Below are 17,811 nucleotides of genomic sequence, written 5' to 3'. Positions count from 1 at the left end.
GTAACGTGTGAAATGTTCATAAAAAAGGATTAAAAACGTTATCTTTATAATTAAATCCCCCAAAATGCGTCTCAACAATCAATGACTACACGTACCAGAATGCACCGCGGCTGTCAGATACAGCCTGACACTGTGCTGCTGTACTAGCGGAGAGCACTCTGGCAGAAGGGCCGACTTAGTAAGTAACAGGTCTTTGTTTTTATAGACAACTATCGCGTATAGTATCTTATATCTCGTATTTCAGATTCGCATTTATTTAAAAAAAAAATCCTCTTCTTTAAATTCCTCTAATTAGACCAGATTCCTGGTGGACTTGTTAGCCCACATTAGCTTGAGTAAAGGTAGCTAGCCAAAACGAAGAGCCAGTGTTGCCAACTCCTCAGTAAGGAAAATCGCTATTGGTTGTCCTAAAAGTCGCTAGAAGTCGCTAAATGACGTCATCGCCTAATTTGCATAATTGGTCATGCTAATATAATTGTAACCTACGTTGTAGGAGAGAGAAATAACATCGCGGAAGAGACATAAAGTGAGCAAAAAACGTCCTAAATGCATTTAGAGTTTATTTAGAACTACAAATTAAATTTATTTTAGCAATTATTGTTTTTTAATGTCACAATTCCAACTCTGCTTCTTTATCCGGGCTTCGACCGGCAAAAGTGACCCGAAATAGGCGCTCTGGTGGAGTTACTCTGTGTGTGTGTTTATAAGTAGTTTTAAACGTTGTGATCCACAAAACAGCATAAGAGTAAAAGAAGAACTGACTGCGTTACAGTCAGTGCGGGAGCAGCGGCTTCGCTCATGCACGGTTCATTTGCAGTTTGGACGCACAGGTGTGAACGTCTCCTGCAGCTGGGGGAGGACTTAACAGATACTAGTAGTAACAGTAGTGACAACAGTCACTACCCGATCCGTACCGGAAACCCGATCGGTACCCCGCATGCGCGAAAGGTGTCTACTTCCGGTCGTTGCGTTTTACGATAGTTACGGGTCAGAGTATCTGTTAAGATGTTAAGAATAATAAGTATATCTTAAAATGTTTGCAATAATGAAGTATTTCAGTACAATGTAGACAAAAACGAAAAATAAAAAGATAGTTACGGATCGGGACTCCCCGATCCTTACTGCGCATGTGCAAAGTCGGACCGTACAAATCGGGTCTACCCGATCCGTACCGCGCATTTGCAGGGGTTTTCTTCTTCTTCTGTTGGTTTAATGGCAGTTTACTCCCCAGTGTACGAGGATACTGCCACCTGCTGACCGAGCGAATGAACCCTATTGTAAACTGAATTGGCGTCATTACAAACGTGTGTTAAATTTGATTTAGTGATAGTCGAGTGTGTTTATGCTTGTCTGTGAGGAGAGGATTGACTGGAATAGTGATGATGATGTCCGCTATCACTGTCAATTGTCAGTAAACACTTAATCTGGCTGCTGAATCTTCATGTGACACATTGCTAAGTCAATATTATTAAGTCTGTAATTAGGCGCCATTCTTCTTATTTTACGGCGCTTTTGTTCAATCGGGGAACGCTCTCTGTTGAGGAGAAAAGCATGAATTTGTTTGTATACGGATTATCCATTGTTTAAATGTCCCGGGCAGTCGGAAAGGAGGCAGAGCTGTTGAGAAATGCTAGGAGCTAACTGGGCGCTAACCGTATCATTCAAATATACTGAATGTCGCAATGTTGGCAAAGAGAGGAAGTGACGTAAGATTTGCGCATGCGGGGTACCGATCGGGTTTCCGGTACGGATCGTACACGTTCAGTATTTAGCAGCTCTACACCTGGAAGTAAGGTATTACACGTTAGACCTTCCACCGACTAGGCGCTTCTTCCTTTACTGCGCAGTTCTCCTAACCTTACTGATAATGCTCTCGTTTTAGATAACGGTGCCGCTTTGATTTAATTCTCAGAAATCAGCGGCAGCAACTACTTTAGCCAGCGTTGATCGCGTTTAAACTGCGTTTAGAGAAGTCGGCAGCTGTTGTCGTTACACATAAAGCAACGTCAGCAGTCAGTGAGGCTGTGCTGTGTCTACGTTACTGTCAGTGAACGCATCACCGCTCTCTGTGTGAGCCAATGACTTCCATCTGCTCTGTGTCACATACAGCTCCCAGGGCTGCAAGCATGGACCAAGAAAACAACTCGGAGGTTGGTAAAGAAAGACGTTTTATTGGTCTGGCTGAAAAATAGGGTGTTTTATCAGGTGGGAGATAGCTGCGTCAGCCTCTGAGTTTTTAGAGTGATGTAACATAGTCTCTGTTGTTTCTCAGTTGCCACTTATGTGAAGCTGCCCCACCTTTCTTAAACTGACTTGACTTGAGCAATAAGAATAACATTTTAATCTGCTGCTGATGTAAATAAGCCCACTATATTTAACTTTGTTGTTTCAATGTCTCACAGGACGATTCAATCGGCCCTTCGGGGGACGGAATGCCGTGTCTACCTCCAGATCTTTGTGAGTTGTTGTTTCTTTTTTTTCCCCCTCTAAACATATTGTGAGAACAGTATTTCATGAGACAATGTATGTAGTTCCCTATCTTTAGGGAACCACTTTTTGTGAAATATTGTCTCACATTCATAACTTTTTATTACGAATATTTGAATGAATAAAACTGAATGTAATCCGAGACCAATGAATGCATCGGTATTAGGGGGGGAGGGGAGGGGAGGGGGGGGGGCATTGCAACAGGCATGCCATTATTGTTGAAGTAAATCTAAAATAATAATACTAATAACTCCAAGTAGCTTTCTATTGGTAAAATAGTAAGAACTCTATTTTTTGTCATTTAAATGCACGTGCTAAGGATTATATTAGTGTATTCCTCTCTAAGGTACTTTTTAAATGTAAATTTCTACAATTTAGCATAGTGCATTATGTACCTTCCCTCACATAATATAATGGTTATAGTAAGACATGACTTTAATTGTTATGTCAGTTTAATAAACTTTTATCCCTCTCCTGTATAGCGGATGGTGAAGCAGTGGAGTTGCTTTGGCAGTTGCGAGCCCAGCGCCGCCAGTCGTCTCCTGAACTCCCAGAGACGGTGTCTCGTCTTACTGCACCAGATGGAAGCATCTTATACCTGGTGGGCACTGCCCATTTCAGTGATAGCAGCAAAAAGGACGTAGCCACGGTGAGCCAATGGGGGGGGTAAACAGGACTGTTACAGAGCAGGAAGCCACTTAAACTCTTTTAAAATGTGATATACTGTTAATGGGAGGTGAAATTTTATGTGTAATTCTGTGAGTGTGGAGACGCACTTTAACATAGGAAAACTGATAATGAGTAGGCTCACATATTTAAATGTCATTTCTTTTTATTTTCTTGTTTTGGCAAGTATAATCTCACGTTGATTTCTCTCGTGCTTGCTTCTTTCATAACTGTTCATTTGCTTTGACATTCCAGTCTTCTGCTTTCTTATTCTGTACTTGTCTCTTGATTTTTCACACCCGCTGTGCTCCTTCCCCTGGTGCAGACGATCCGAGCTGTGCAGCCAGACGTGGTCGTGGTGGAGCTGTGCCAGTATAGGGTATCGATGTTGAAGATGGACGAGAATACGCTGTTAAAGGAAGCCAAAGACATCAATCTGGATAAGGTTCAGCAGGCTATCAAACAGGTCAGGATTTATGAAAGGTGTTGGTTGTGTGAAAAACAGCAGTGGGAGATGAAGAGAGGTGGAAAAGGTCATAATGAAGCAAAGACAGTGGAAGTACATTTATTCCAAATAAGGCAATGACGGTCAAGTTCTGATATTTTAAACTTTGCTTCATCTATGAAATCATTGAAGTATGGTGTAAATATAGCGTTGAGTGCAGTGTTGGTCAAGTTACTTGAAAAAAGTAATCAGTAACTGATTACTGATTACTTCCCCCAAAAAGTAATCCCGTTACTTTACTGATTACTTATTTTCAACAGTAATTAGTTACTTAGTTAGTTAGTTACTTTTTAAAAACACCATTTACAACCTGAATAGGTGATAAAGTGATAGATCTTTCAGTCCAATTCTACTTTTTCTACATAATCATCATACAAAATGTAATCAAATGGAAAAGTCTCTTTTTAAAACTTGTTTTATTAGTTTTAATCTTTTAACTTTATGCATCAAGCAAAAATGTAATTATCTGCAACATTCTCTGACTGGAAGAAATTTGTTTAATATTTAAACCTATTTTCTGCACATTCCAGCACATAAAATAAAATATTTTGTGTGTTTACACTCAGTCTTTCAAATAGATGCAAGTAAAACACAGCAGAAAATAAATAAAATCAAAGACTAGCGGTCCTTTTGCTCTATTTTCACCTGTAAAGCAGGAGTGGGGTAGGCGGAGGTTTACCCTGGTGCAGGTGTGCCGCAGCGGTCAGTGGAAGAATCCGCAAGTTTCTCTGTGAGTTTCCCATTACGTTGTTGCGCACTCGGTGTTTGCTCGGAAGTTTAGGGGTTTTTTCACTGTAAAAAGAAGTTTTCTTCCCACGCACAACGGACACTAATGTTTTTGTCTCTTTTTATGGAATCAAACTCAAAGTAAGGTCAGTACTTCCACGCTTTAAACGCTGCACGCTCATACTCTCTCCCGCACTCCATATATGATCCATTGTTGATCTGCACACAGCTGTTGTCACGAACGTCGCACTCGCTTACGTCACTGTCATGAGACATTCTCGCAAAAAATCACGGTTTTAGTAACGCAGTAACGCAGCGTTCCTACGGGAAAGTAACGGTAATCTAATTACCGTTTTTGCAATAGCAATCCCTTACTTTACTCGTTACTTGAAAAAAGTAATCGGATTACAGTAACGCGTTACAAGTAATGCGTTACTGCCCATCTCTGGTTGAGTGTCACTTAAGAGTTTTGGGTTTGTTTCCTACTTTTTTGATATTTGGGATAAAACTTCTGAACTAACTTCTTTAGTTTCTTGTATTATTGTATACTTTCTTTGGGCTTCTATTACTGTCAAATTACTACTCACTAAAATTAAGTAATGGTCAGTGGTCATTGGAAGTGGGTGTTAATTTATTTGCTCTGTTTGTCAGAATGGGGTGATGTCGGGTCTGATGCAGATCCTGCTGCTCAAAGTTTCAGCTCACATCACAGAGCAACTGGGCATGGCGCCCGGAGGAGAGTTTAGGGAGGCCTTCAAAGAGGTAACCTGTGTACACAAATGCAACATAGTGGAGAATAATTTGATTATGTATTGTTGTTTTTGTTTTGTTTGTTTAAAAACTTTTACCTTTCTCTTTTAGGCTGGCCGGGTACCTTTTTGTAAATTTCATCTCGGGGATCGGCCAATTCCTGTGACGTTCAAGAGAGCCATCGCTGCTCTTAGTCTCTGGCAGAAGGCCCGTCTGGCCTGGGGTCTTTGCTTTCTGTCAGACCCAATCAGGTATAAATTCATCTTGATCGCTTTCTGTCACACAGCGTCAACACGACTCTGTTTTAGTAGCAAATATTCAGCGGACAGCGTGCATCGTTTCACAGCTTGTTCAAATACGTGAATAATGCTGATGTTAGAGAAGAGTCATCATTCAGAGCTTTTGGCAAGAAGGATTATATTGCTCGCTAAATTGGTTCAGGATGGTTCAGTTTTGTGGAAACGTACAAAAGCAAAGTTGTGAACCAGAAGTTTAAATGTTAATGGTGAAATTTGTGGAAATTGGTAAAGCGATGATACCGTATTGTTTTCAGCAGTCTTTGCCTGGGGAAAAATGCAACTACAGTGTATATGTGTAAGAATCATGACTTGCTGTGTTTGTGTTTTGTGTACAACCAGGCAGTGAATGTTGAATTATAAAATGTTGTTGGTTATGGAGACTTAAAGGAATACAAGTATGTTTTTAAAGCTTATGTTGGAGACCAACCAGGCAGTTTGCTAAAGTTTATTTAAGCTTCATGCTTACTACTGTGTCAAAGTTCAGGAACTGGAATGCTGGTTTCTATACTGAAAACCTTAAATGTCAATGTTAATCCAGACTCTGCTAGTATTGCACTAAATATAATTAAGAAAATAAATGCTTCTAAGGTTGTGTTGCATCCTATATAAAGATGTCCTGTGCCACTTCCTTTTCACTGTTAAATTGACTGCTGTGTCATGTTTCAGTAAAGAGGATGTGGAGAAGTGCAAACAGAAGGACCTGCTTGAGCAAACAATGTCAGAGATGATTGGAGAGTTTCCTGCTCTCCACAAAACCATCGTGGCTGAAAGAGACATCTACCTCACACACACTCTCCGACAGGCTACTCGCTGTGTGGAGTCGCCCCCTAATGACCAGAGTGCGTATTACAATCCTCAAAAAGCTAGGACAATAGATTGGTTTCATCTTATGTTATTATACATTTGTTGGCCAGTTCATTAGGTACCCCTGTTCAAATGCTTGTTTACACAAAACTCTAATCTGCCAATCAGATGATAGCAACTGTATGTAGGCATGTAGACATGGGCAAAACAATCTGCTGAAGTCTAAACAGGCATCAGAATAGGCAAGAAAGGACCTGCCATAAGGTCTAAGTGTAACTGTGGATTCTAAGTGTTTCAGAAACTGTGCAACTACTGGGATTTTCCCACATGGAAATATCTAGTGTTTACAAAGGGCCAAAAAAACAGAAAATATTCAGTGAGTGACAGTTCTCTGGGTGAAAATATTGTGTCTTGTTGATGACAGAGGTCAGAGGAGACTGGCCAGACTGCTTTCAGATGATTAGGAAGGAACACTAACTCAAATAGATATTTGTTATAATCAAATTATGTAAAAGATCATTGTTGGACACACATCAAACCTCCAAGCAGATGCGCTACTGCAGCATTATACCAAAATGCAACTGTAGCGGTCATGTCAATATGGGCCCAAATCTCGGAGGAATGTTTCCAGCACCCTAGAAAATCTGTGCCATGAAGAATTAAGGCAAAAGAGGGTTCAACTGTGTTTAACTAATGAATTGGCCAGTGAATTTCACTGTACAGTTTTAAAGTCTCTCTTTCATTCTTATATGGGTGTTAATTCCTTTTTTCCAGTCACTTATAACAGCGGTCCCCAACCTCCAGGCCTCGGACCGGTACCGGTCCGTGAGTCGTTTGGTACCGGGCCGCAAGAGTTGAGGCTCAGGTGTGAAATGTATAGTTTTCAGGGTTTTTATCGGTTTTCAGCGTTATTTTGTTATCGTTTTTATCGTTTACTGGGTTTTCCTGGGTCTTTTCACGTGTGTTATGAATAAATCTTCTTTTTTTTCGGTACCGGTACTAGTTTTATTTTGTTGTATTTATCCGCGACACCTTAAAGGCCGGTCCATGAAAATATTGTCGGGCATAAACCGGTCCGTGGCGCAAAAAAGGTTGGGTACCGCTGACTTATAAAATACTTTTTTGTCCGTTTAGTTTGTGGTTTAAAAAACATTGCTCAATATAATTGAAACTAAAGAGTCAAAACTTTATTTTAGCTGTTAAGTACTGTGCACATATCTGTCGTCAGATATGTGGCTCGCTGACCAGTAATGACGGTGTGGTTTTAATGTGGTGCAGACATTTAATGGAAATGCTTAGTCATCTTTTGTAACAGTAAGTCATTCTCTTCTGTTTTTGCTGAATAAACTTAGAAACTAAATCTGTATTCATTGTGAAACTACAAAAGTGGTTATGGATGTTGTAGTTTGACAGTAACGTATATGTTTTGCAGTAGTGAGAAGTTTCTGAATAGTTAAACAAGAGAAAGCTTTGCAAATTCGGAGATTTGTGTTATTTTTAAATGTAAAAGTGGAGATGTACCCAAATAACCAATTCTTTTATGCATCAACATTTCCGAGTGTAGAAATTGTTTATGCTATCATTGTTCTTTTTGTAGAAGTGCCTGCTGTGGTGGTGGGAGTCGTAGGGATGGGTCACGTCCCTGGCATAGAACGAAACTGGGACAAGCAGCTTAATATTAATGAAATCATGAGGTATGTTTCGCATATTGTTCGTACGCAGTAAATTACACCATAAATCCATAAACATAATCCTTTTGTGTTTGATTTGGCATTACAACCGTAACTCTGCGTGTCTCTGTCTTCCCTAGTGTCGCACCTCCCTCACGCGTCGGCTGGGTGTTGTGCGCTGTCATAAAGGGCGTCATGATGGGAATGCTGGGATATGCCTGTTATCGTGTCGGTGGAAGTTTAGGTAGAGCCCTGCTGTCTTTACCTCCAGTCCGATCTTTACTGGAGACATTGCGGCCTCTTCCTGCTTGACCCAACTGGTCTTCTCTAAGCCATCTGTGAAACAGAATTATGATCTATTAAAACAATGCATCCATCACCAATGGCCTTAAAATCAGGTGTCAGGTGAGGCTGGAGGAAGAGGGTTCACCAGCCCATATTGTGAACTAACAAGGACCTAATGGAGTTCAGAGCTCCCCACTTTATAATGATGTCTCTGTAGACACAACAGGGCTGTACTGCCAAAGAAACCATGACAGTACTCTTGAGTACCTTGCTTATTTTGTGCAAATTCATGCATACATATATATATATACATATATATATATATGTATATATATATATGTATATATATATATATATATATATATATATATATATATATATATGTATATGTATATGTATATATGTGTATATATATATATGTATATATATATATATATGTATATATATGTATATGTATATGTATATATGTGTATATATATATATGTATATATATATATATATATATGTATATATATGTATATGTATATGTATATATGTGTATATATATATATGTGTATATATATATGTGTATATATATATATATATATATATGTGTATATATGTGTATATATATGTATATATGTGTATATATATGTATATATATATATATATATGTATGCATGAATTTGCACAAAATAAGCAAGGTACTCAAGAGTACATATGTATTTTTTTTTTTTCTTGTTTGTTTGTTTGTTTTATGGTAAGATTCACAAAGGCCAATAGTTCATTTTGAGTATATTTATATTTTCCACACCATTCCTTCAAAGGACTCATGCACACATGTTTTCTTTTTCATTATTATTATTTGATTAGCATCCTGGTCATCGGGTTCACTGTTACTCACCGGCCCTGATATAGCGGGGAATTTTTCTGGGAGCATGCTGTTTCTTTAGTCCTTCTTCATATAGTGCCGACCAGTATTGTTGGTAATTGGCCTGTTTCAAGTTCAGCACTTTATTAGAGACTGATAACATTTTTGTTCTGTACGTGCAGTCTGGGAGAGGGAAAAAAATTACAACTATGTTAAAAAAGTGGAAAAATTACAATATATAGTTATTGTATAGACTGGCCCACATATGTATGTAAGGAATACATGAAAATGATGTGAATCAGACTGAGCGTCATTCTCCTAATTCTCAATACGTTTTTAAAGCATTAGACAAACGTCACTGATTTCTCCTGTGCACCGTCCTGCCAACATCAACAAGACAAGTGCCTCATATTGGAGCCGCAGAAATGTGTGTTGTTACACGTGCAAAAGTTCAATGCAAGATTAAAGAGGATGTCTTTATGATCTTACATGATCTGACTATTTTCTAAATACTAAAAAGTTTGTGTTGACTTGGTTGCAGCTGAAATGATACCATACACTCATTTATGTCATTACCCATGCATACAGAACAGGTTTATATACGCCTCAGGAAGAGCAGTGCATCATCTATCAACTTCTAGAGTTGTTTATACCTCCAGTTTGGGGCCCTCTCACACAAATATATGCATTATATACAGAAAGTTGTCTCTAAAAAGCATCACAAGGAAACATCCTAATATTCAGTGTGCCAACTGTACTTTTGGAATATATGCATTATTATTTCCCAGTCTGAGATAAACTCATGGACCGAAATGCTGAAAATTACAAAACATGTTTCTTTCTCTCAAATGAACCATCATGTTTTTAATGACTGTTGTTTTTTTATCTTCTATGAAGGAAACTGAGCCGGTCAGATTTTGGAGATAAAGCCTTATTCTGTTATCACTGCTGCCTTTGAGTCTTACATTGCCCAACACTGAGCTGTATCCCTTGTAGAGCTTCTTACTGAGTTTGTAATCACTGGCTACATGACCTTCCCTTGAAATATGAGATGTCCCATTAATAATAATCGAGTAGTCTAAACTGTACAGACATTCATTTCAAGGTAAAGTTAGACAAGTTAATTTCCTTTTATAATCCCAATAAACGAATATGAAAGATTAACCTGAACTGGACAACTTGCAAGCTTTCCATATTTTGGATATTTTATATAAAATCCAACCTCTGCAGCATCTCCTCTGTGTGTCTCCCATTTCCTGTAGGAATCCTTGTATTTCTTGTAAGATGTTCTTCCTCAGCGTGTTGTACTGCCATTGATGTAAACACATAAACACACCAAACGGTGAGATTTAGAAATGGAATTTATAAACATTTTAAGTAAAGGAAAAATATATTTGTCTCAAAACTGTTGTTGTCCTGTCGTTTTAATTTTATCCAAATTTAATTTATTTTGATAATTTATGAGAAAAAATATTTTAAACCTAAATAACTCTAAACAGAAATGCAGTTCCGTATTTTCTGTTTGTTTCCGATCGGACGAATACTGTCGTTACACCGTATCTCACAAACATCCGCTGTAGCTTGCAGGATTATGAAAGCGTGACAAGTGAATACTTTTTAACTGCGCCACCGGATAGACGCAGACAGATGGCCTGGTTTGCATGGCTTATTTAGGACCTAGGCTGGGACCGTCACGCGTCTTTCTTTCCGGTGTGTCCGCCTTAAGACTCGTCTCCTCTGCCGGGATGGACGATATGGGTCTGACCATGAGTCGTTCTTCGCTGGAGCGGCTCGAATTTGACAACGTCGCCCTCAAGAAACTTCCCCTGGATCCATCCGAGGAGCAGGGGGTGCGGCAGGTGAAAGGAGCGTGTTTCTCCCGGGTGACACCACAACCGCTGACCAAGCCTCGGTTCGTGGCCGTGTCCCACCAAGCTCAGGCACTGCTGGGGCTGGAAGGAGAGGAGGTCATGAACGATCCTCTCGGGCCAGAATATCTCAGCGGATCCAAAGTCATGCCAGGATCTGAACCCGCCGCTCACTGCTACTGCGGACATCAGTTCGGACAATTCGCCGGACAGCTCGGCGACGGGGCGGCCTGTTACCTGGGAGAGGTGAAGGTTCCGCCTGGCCAAGATCCCGAACTTCTCCGAGAAAACCCGAGTGGCCGGTGGGAGATTCAGGTGAAAGGAGCTGGGCTGACCCCGTACTCCAGGTACAAGGGGTTGCTTTCATTGTCAGTTCGAGTGGTCTTTGCAAGATTATGTTTAATTTATTTATTAGGTTAAGAATAAATGTGGCTTAATCTATTTTTATAACTCCACCAGAGAGATTAAAACATGAAAAATACTTTGATTCTCTGTTTTAACAGAGCATATGTGATTGAAGAAAGGCAATATTTAGCAATCAGATACACCTTTTTTGCTGAGCATTGGAAAAAAGTATTTTTCTCTTCCACAGACAAGCTGATGGCCGTAAGGTCCTGCGTTCCAGTATAAGAGAGTTCCTGTGCAGCGAGGCGATGTTCTTCCTGGGCGTGCCCACCACCAGAGCAGGCTCTGTAGTCACTTCCGACAGCAGGGTCATACGTGATGTGTACTACAACGGGAACGCTCGCCACGAAAGATGTTCTGTGGTCCTCCGCATTGCTCCTACCTTCATCAGGTGGGTGCACATTACCTGACCTACTTACTCATATTGACTTTCTATCTGTGTTTAAATGGGATTTGTTTGTGTTCACTGAGCAGGTTTGGATCTTTTGAGATCTTCAAGCCCGCCGATGAGTTCACAGGTCGCCAGGGTCCCAGCTATGGGCGCGATGAGATCCGAGGTCAAATGATGGATTATGTCATTGAGATGTTCTACCCTGAGATCCAAGAGAACTACCCAGATCGGGTGGAGAGGAACGTAGCTTTCTTTCGAGAGGTCAGAGCACGAGTTACACTCTCACCTGTTAGCGTGTAGAGACAGTGAAATGTTGCAGCAAATCAAAAATTGTTGTGTATTCAAGATTTTCTTAGCGCTGTAGGCCTGGAATAACTTTGATAACATTTTTTATCTGATCCATAGAAAGAAGTTATGATGTAATATGCTCAGAGTTGCTCTCAGATTTTAGAGACCTGATGGGATTGCTGTCATCTCCTCCTGTATGTAGGTGGTGCTTCGTACAGCTCGACTTGTGGCTCAGTGGCAGTGCGTGGGATTCTGCCACGGCGTCCTGAACACGGACAACATGAGCATCCTGGGACTCACGCTGGACTATGGTCCATACGGCTTCATGGACAGGTCAGTGTTTAACTGTATGCATTTTAAAATATTCCTGTCACACATGTCATCATCGTACTCATTAGGTTAGAGTCACGGAGTCGGAGTGAAACCATAATTATAATACATTAATTATAACGCATTAGGTTTGAGCGCTTCTCATTTCTCTCAGATTTGATCCAGATTTTATTTGTAATGCCTCGGACAACTCTGGACGATACTCCTACCAAGCCCAGCCAGCTGTCTGTAGGTGGAACCTCGTAAAGCTAGCAGAGGCTCTTGCTCCAGAGTTGCCACCAAACCAGGCCAAGGCTGTACTGGAGGAGTACCTGGATCTTTATAACCGTTTCTACTTGGAGAACATGAGGAAGAAGCTGGGTTTGCTGAAGAAGGAGGACCCTGAGGACGAGATCCTGATCACCAAACTGCTTCAGACAATGCACAACACAGGTGGGACTATTTTGTGTTTGATGTGACGAAACATTTAATCTAGTGACAGACTGAGAGTCTAAGAATGCGTGCATACGGCACTGCATATGAAACAGGAAAAATATTTAATGATGGATGCAACATTGTAATAACATTTTTCTGCCTCCCTTCTGCAGGTGCTGACTTCACCAACACTTTCCGTAGCTTGAGTCTGATTTCTTGTCCCACTGAGGAAAATAGCGAGGGAGAAGAGGACTCTGTCAAGAAAGCCACAGACTTCTTGATTGAGCAGTGCGCCTCCCTAGAGGAGCTGAAGGCTGCCAACAAGCCCACGATGGATCCACGGTGAGCTAGCTAATAGTTATACCGCTCCACACACACAAGCCCAGCATGTTACGCATCATGGCCAAATTTACTTATTAATATTTTTACTTAAAACTATTAGAATATAAATAATGACTGTGCCTGTGGTGATAATGTCAAATGTTTTGCTTTTTATTCAGTGTAGTTCATACTGCAGCCTCTGGGTGTCACTAGTGAGGCTTCATATACATCATGTCTTTTACAGTTTATCAGTCTGAGGTTTCTTAAAGCAGCATCTGTTGATATTTTTGGTGACTTGAAGGCAGCAGAAAATGATGCAAACATTGATATTATTGTTTCCATTTATTCACCCATCGGCCAATCCATTCATTCATTTTTTAAAATTGGTTACCCATTTAAGGGTGGAGTCTAGAACCTATGTAATATAACGAGAGGCAGCGTGCACCTGAGCAGGTTGGCAGTCTATCTCAGGGCTAACACAGAGTGACAGTCAACTATTCATCCTGGTATTCTTACGTACAGCCAGTTTGGAGTCACTAGTTCACCTAACTGCACCTCTTTGTACCGTGGAAGGAAGCCGGAGTAGCCGGTGTGCAGTCACAGAATCTTTTTCCTGTGAGGCAATAATACTAACCACTGAACATAAAGTAAAATTATCACTCATTTTAGGTCACATGCCTATCCATCCAGCATTTTTAACTCTAAAATCTGTCCAGTATCAAGAGGAAAGCAGTAAGAATTGCAGTAAATAAGCAGGCAAGCAGGGATACTGTAACACTTTAACATAGTTTTTGGAAGCACTTCGGACCTTGTTTTGGTTTGCACCCTTTGGGACTGTTTTTTTTCTTTTCTTTTCTTTTGTTGTTTGGGATCTCAGGAACTGAGACTTTTGGAAGTGATACCCATATTTGCTGTCTGTTGGATGTTATCAGAAACCATATGCCCTTCCGGGATCCTTTACACCCATATCACATGTCCATTTTCCTAAAAGTAGACAAATGCTTCAACAAATTCAACACGGACAATAAATTACTGTCATCACTGACCTTGTTTGCCTTTGTTAGCAGCTGTTGTGCCATAATTTTATTATCCTTCTACTGCCTACCCAGTAGTCGACTAGTCACGATTACGTCGACTATTAAAATCGTCGATGACTAATTTAATAGTTGATGCGTCGTTTGAAGCTTTGTAAGATCCCAAAAGACGCAGGAATAAGTAGTAGGATTTAAGAGTGTAATAACGGACTGAAACAGAAGATGGCAGCACTGCATGTACAAAGATGCCAGCTGCCGTTACACCCCGAAGAAGAAGAAGCAGTGTCCCAGAATTCATAGCGGCCCAGCGCAGTAGTCAACAATGGCGGCAGCTAGTTAGCTTTAATACTACTCTTATTATTCTTTTTGGGTCAAGTTTAACATATTTTCAGGCGAGAATGTAGCTGTGTAAACATCAAATATCTGCTCAGTTTATCAAGACACCACATATGTTCAAAAGCGCTCCGACGTTTTCGGAGACGTCTGTTACCCACTAGCTCGATAGCTAGCCGGGGGCTAGGCTCACTAGAGCCGTGAGAGCACCGGACTCCCGGCAAAGCGTTTTCAAACCCACCACCGTCTTTCGCTACTCAGGTTAAACATATATAAGTCACTTAGATAACTTAAAAATGTTATTGTTTGGCTTTTTTTTTAGTATTTTATTTGTTCCTGAGTAAATCGGTTTGGCTGAGAAATAAAGTTATAGTTTGTACACAGCTGAATAAACGTCAAGCAGACAGCTGATTATCAGAAGTGTGAGATGCTCGAGAATATACTCCGGTGTCCTGTTATATTTTAGATAGCAAGGAGTTTATTAAACTTCACCGAAACAATCTGCAAATTTCATTAAAATTTAATAAACTATCATCTTGTCTTTATTTTTAGTTAGCACATACCTTAAACACTTAAAGCTGTAAGCTAATGATAGTTATATAAGAGCAGATGCTGCTGATGCAATAAGCTGTATGTTTTACGTCCAATGGATGATGATCTGATTAGTCGACTAATCGCAAAAATAATCGTGACTAGTCGACTATCAAAATAATCATTTGTGGCAGCCCTACTACCCAGCATAGCTTTCAAGATGGTGCTAAATGCTTATTTGAAGTGTTGTTGTTGTTTTTTATTTGTTTTGTTTTTTATGGGAACCTGTAATCTGATATTTTTCTGTTAAAATAGGATTCGAAAGTATTAAATTTGATTAAAATTTCTGAAACCCAATCCTTATCAAATTAATTTAGAAGGGTAATGGTACCTGTGATGCATTTTCTCTGAATGGCAACGAGTGTCTGCAGACTGGAGAGAACATTCGATGGAAAGAATCTGGAGCTCAAATACAGACAGAAATAGCCTAGCTCATTATTTAGCAAGTGAAACGATTATAAAGAAAATATTTAATTCTGCGTTTTATGATGCCCCAAATTATGTGGAAAGTTTATCTCTGACTAATCTAGATATAAAGATGGACTTTGGAGTGAGTTTTGTGTAACTCAGTCTTTCTATGGATACAAACAGTCACTACACTAGTTACTTTCTCTCTAAACACTTAAATCGCCTGCACTATGTCTGTGTTTTCTTTTCCAACGTATTTATTTATTGGCCTATAAGAATTATAACAGTGATGTTTTGTATCCACAGTGAACTGGCAGTGCTGCTTTCTCTGGCTCAGAGCAACCCAACACTGTTCCAGATGATCTCAGACAGAGCAACAATCGCGAGGCAGTTAGAGCGACTCAGCAAACTAAAGGATCTGATGGAGACCACCCAGGAGGAGCTGAAAACCAAACAGGCAGAGGATTGGACATCCTGGATCACTCAGTATAGGTGAGACGGGGGCAAAAAAATGAGTGAGTACGTTTTATTAGCAAGGGACGAGAAAGAAAAGCATGGAAAATGAGAGCAGAGGAGGAACTGCATAGACCGGATTAGCTTTTTTAAATGTGCAAACAGACAGAAAAAAGAGGAAATGTGTGTCGAGGTGATTATTGTTCCTTTGCTGCACTTCTCTGAGGGAATGTTTTGTGTTATCACTGCCACAGGAAACGTCTGGCTCGTGAGCTGGAAGGCCAGAGTGATGTGCAGGCTGTGCAGGAGGAGAGAGTGAGGGTGATGGACAGCACCAACCCTCGCGTGATACTCAGAAACTACATTGCCCAGAATGCCATAGAGGCTGCTGAGAAGGGGGACTTCTCTGAGGTCAGGTTCTAGTCGAAAAAAGTCATTTTGGTAGAGAAATGCGGACAACTTCCCCAGAAGCATTCACTGGAAATCAGACTGTGCTTCATTTACCCTTAATTCCCTTTTAAGTTTTTCATTTTCAGTGTGGTGACCCGGTCTCACTTCTGCTCTTTGCTGCAGGTCCAGCGTGTCCTCAAGGTTCTGGAGAAGCCTTTCTCTTCACAGCCAGGTCTGGAGCTCCCTGCGTGGGTTGGTGGAGGTGGGACCAGTGCAGAAGGAGAAAGGGATGAAGGAGAGGAGCAACAGCAAGAAGCAGCTACCTCTAGAAATCCTGTGCCTTATGACAGCAAGCCCCCAGCTTGGGCCAATGAAATCTGTGTCACATGATCTTCGTAGTAACTTCCTTGACTGTGATCTCTCCTGCCTAAAATAACAAGAGAGTTTTAAAGTGTTTAAAAATATTTTTTTTCCACATTTTTATAACTCTTCAGCTGTTGGACAACTTTGTTATTTTAGCAGGCAGTTTCAGGAAGGTCGGCATGAGGCACAGCACCTCACAGGCAAGCTGGATGGCACAAAACAGACAGACGGCGCGTTGAGTTTGTTTCCACAAAAAATACAAATTCTATATAAAATTTAAAAATATATACGTTTTAAAGCTGTAATATCAGTTTTTTGTATCCTTGTTTAACATTTGAGTCATCCTTAAATAAGTGGATGAGATTTTATATCAAATTTATTTATGATATTTACAGAAACTCGGGTCAGATTTTTTTTCCTGTCTGTTTTGTGTTTAATAAGCTATTAATGATGAGTCAGGCAACAAGTCTTACCGTGGCCCGTCTGGCTCTGACAAACTGTGAGGTGTCACCTCGACATATACCAAAAATATGTGTGTGAGAGAGTGAATGTGTTATGATGATTTTATATCTGTGGCTAAAACTGTGTTACTGTACATGATTAGGATGCTGCAGCCAACAAACACGCACAATATAAAGCAGATAAGCACGCACACTGTTTTCCTATATTAGAAAGCATTTTCTTTTGCAGCTGTCAAGACATTCATAGAGGCACGGATGTAATTTCCTTTTTTGTTGTTGTCTAGTAACTAAGTTTAGCGAAGGACAAACGAGAACAGGATGTTGCGATTGACTTTCTTCTTCTTGTGGCTGCACAGAAAGAGGAAGTTAGTTGTAGAGTGTGCCACAAAAAGACTTTTTTTGTGCAAAGAGTAGAAGACAGCCATTCATAGATTTGTATTAACTGTACTACATACGCAACAGCACTACTCATCACATGTTGCGCCTATGTGAAATGTCCGTTTGAGCTCTTCTAACCGAATCAATAAACTGACTGCTCAAGAGTCATTGTGTCTTTGTTTGACTTTGTGGCATAGCTGCAGTTCAGTTACAGAAGGAAACTCCACATCCATGTCTGCGTAACATTTTAATGTTGTCACTGTTTCTTAATCTCTCAGATAATAAATGTCCTCTTGTGTAAATGTCACACAGAACACGTGACCATGTAACATTTCCAGTTT

General features: G+C 40.2%; 2 protein-coding genes across 4 annotated transcripts; both read left to right on the top strand.

The window, feature by feature from the left end:
- Positions 1–105: 105 nt before the first annotated feature.
- Positions 106–8,502, top strand: trabd (TraB domain containing). 3 transcript variants are annotated; one of them, XM_087842893.1, is made up of 10 exons: positions 106–178; positions 2,110–2,150; positions 2,403–2,457; positions 2,970–3,136; positions 3,479–3,619; positions 5,036–5,146; positions 5,246–5,385; positions 6,100–6,272; positions 7,835–7,931; positions 8,048–8,502. In XM_087842893.1, the coding sequence occupies exons 2-10, from the start codon at positions 2,127–2,129 to the stop codon at positions 8,217–8,219; spliced, it is 1,080 nt and encodes a 359-aa protein (XP_087699019.1). In that variant the 5' UTR covers positions 106–178; positions 2,110–2,126; the 3' UTR covers positions 8,220–8,502. The 3 variants fall into 3 exon arrangements, with proteins under 3 accessions (XP_087699019.1, XP_087699020.1, XP_087699018.1); XM_087842894.1 differs by lacking the exon at positions 106–178 and adding an exon at positions 1,492–1,794; XM_087842892.1 differs by lacking the exon at positions 106–178 and having other exon boundaries at positions 1,492–2,150.
- A 2,083-nt stretch (positions 8,503–10,585) lies between these two features.
- Positions 10,586–17,638, top strand: selenoo1 (selenoprotein O1). Its single transcript, XM_035909947.2, has 9 exons — positions 10,586–11,257; positions 11,503–11,706; positions 11,790–11,967; positions 12,197–12,327; positions 12,479–12,756; positions 12,912–13,080; positions 15,732–15,917; positions 16,133–16,289; positions 16,452–17,638. Exons 1-9 carry the CDS (start codon positions 10,704–10,706, stop codon positions 16,665–16,667), a joined length of 2,073 nt encoding a protein of 690 aa, XP_035765840.1. The 5' UTR covers positions 10,586–10,703; the 3' UTR covers positions 16,668–17,638.
- Positions 17,639–17,811: the final 173 nt, after the last annotated feature.

The sequence above is a fragment of the Neolamprologus brichardi genome, chromosome 7 (assembly GCF_056152115.1).
Source record: "Neolamprologus brichardi isolate AB-2024 chromosome 7, ASM5615211v1, whole genome shotgun sequence".
In the NCBI taxonomy this organism is placed as follows: domain Eukaryota; kingdom Metazoa; phylum Chordata; class Actinopteri; order Cichliformes; family Cichlidae; genus Neolamprologus; species Neolamprologus brichardi.
This window is presented reverse-complemented; position numbering and strand designations above follow the sequence as displayed.

Excerpts from the sequence above, each read along its gene's own strand:
- trabd (XM_087842892.1), top strand. The coding sequence starts at position 2,079 with ATGACTTCCATCTGCTCTGTGTCACATACAGCTCCCAGGGCTGCAAGC. Across the intron at positions 5,386-6,099 it reads TTTCTGTCAGACCCAATCAG|TAAAGAGGATGTGGAGAAGT; the intron begins GTATAAATTCAT and ends GTCATGTTTCAG. Across the intron at positions 6,273-7,834 it reads GTCGCCCCCTAATGACCAGA|AAGTGCCTGCTGTGGTGGTG; the intron begins GTGCGTATTACA and ends TTCTTTTTGTAG.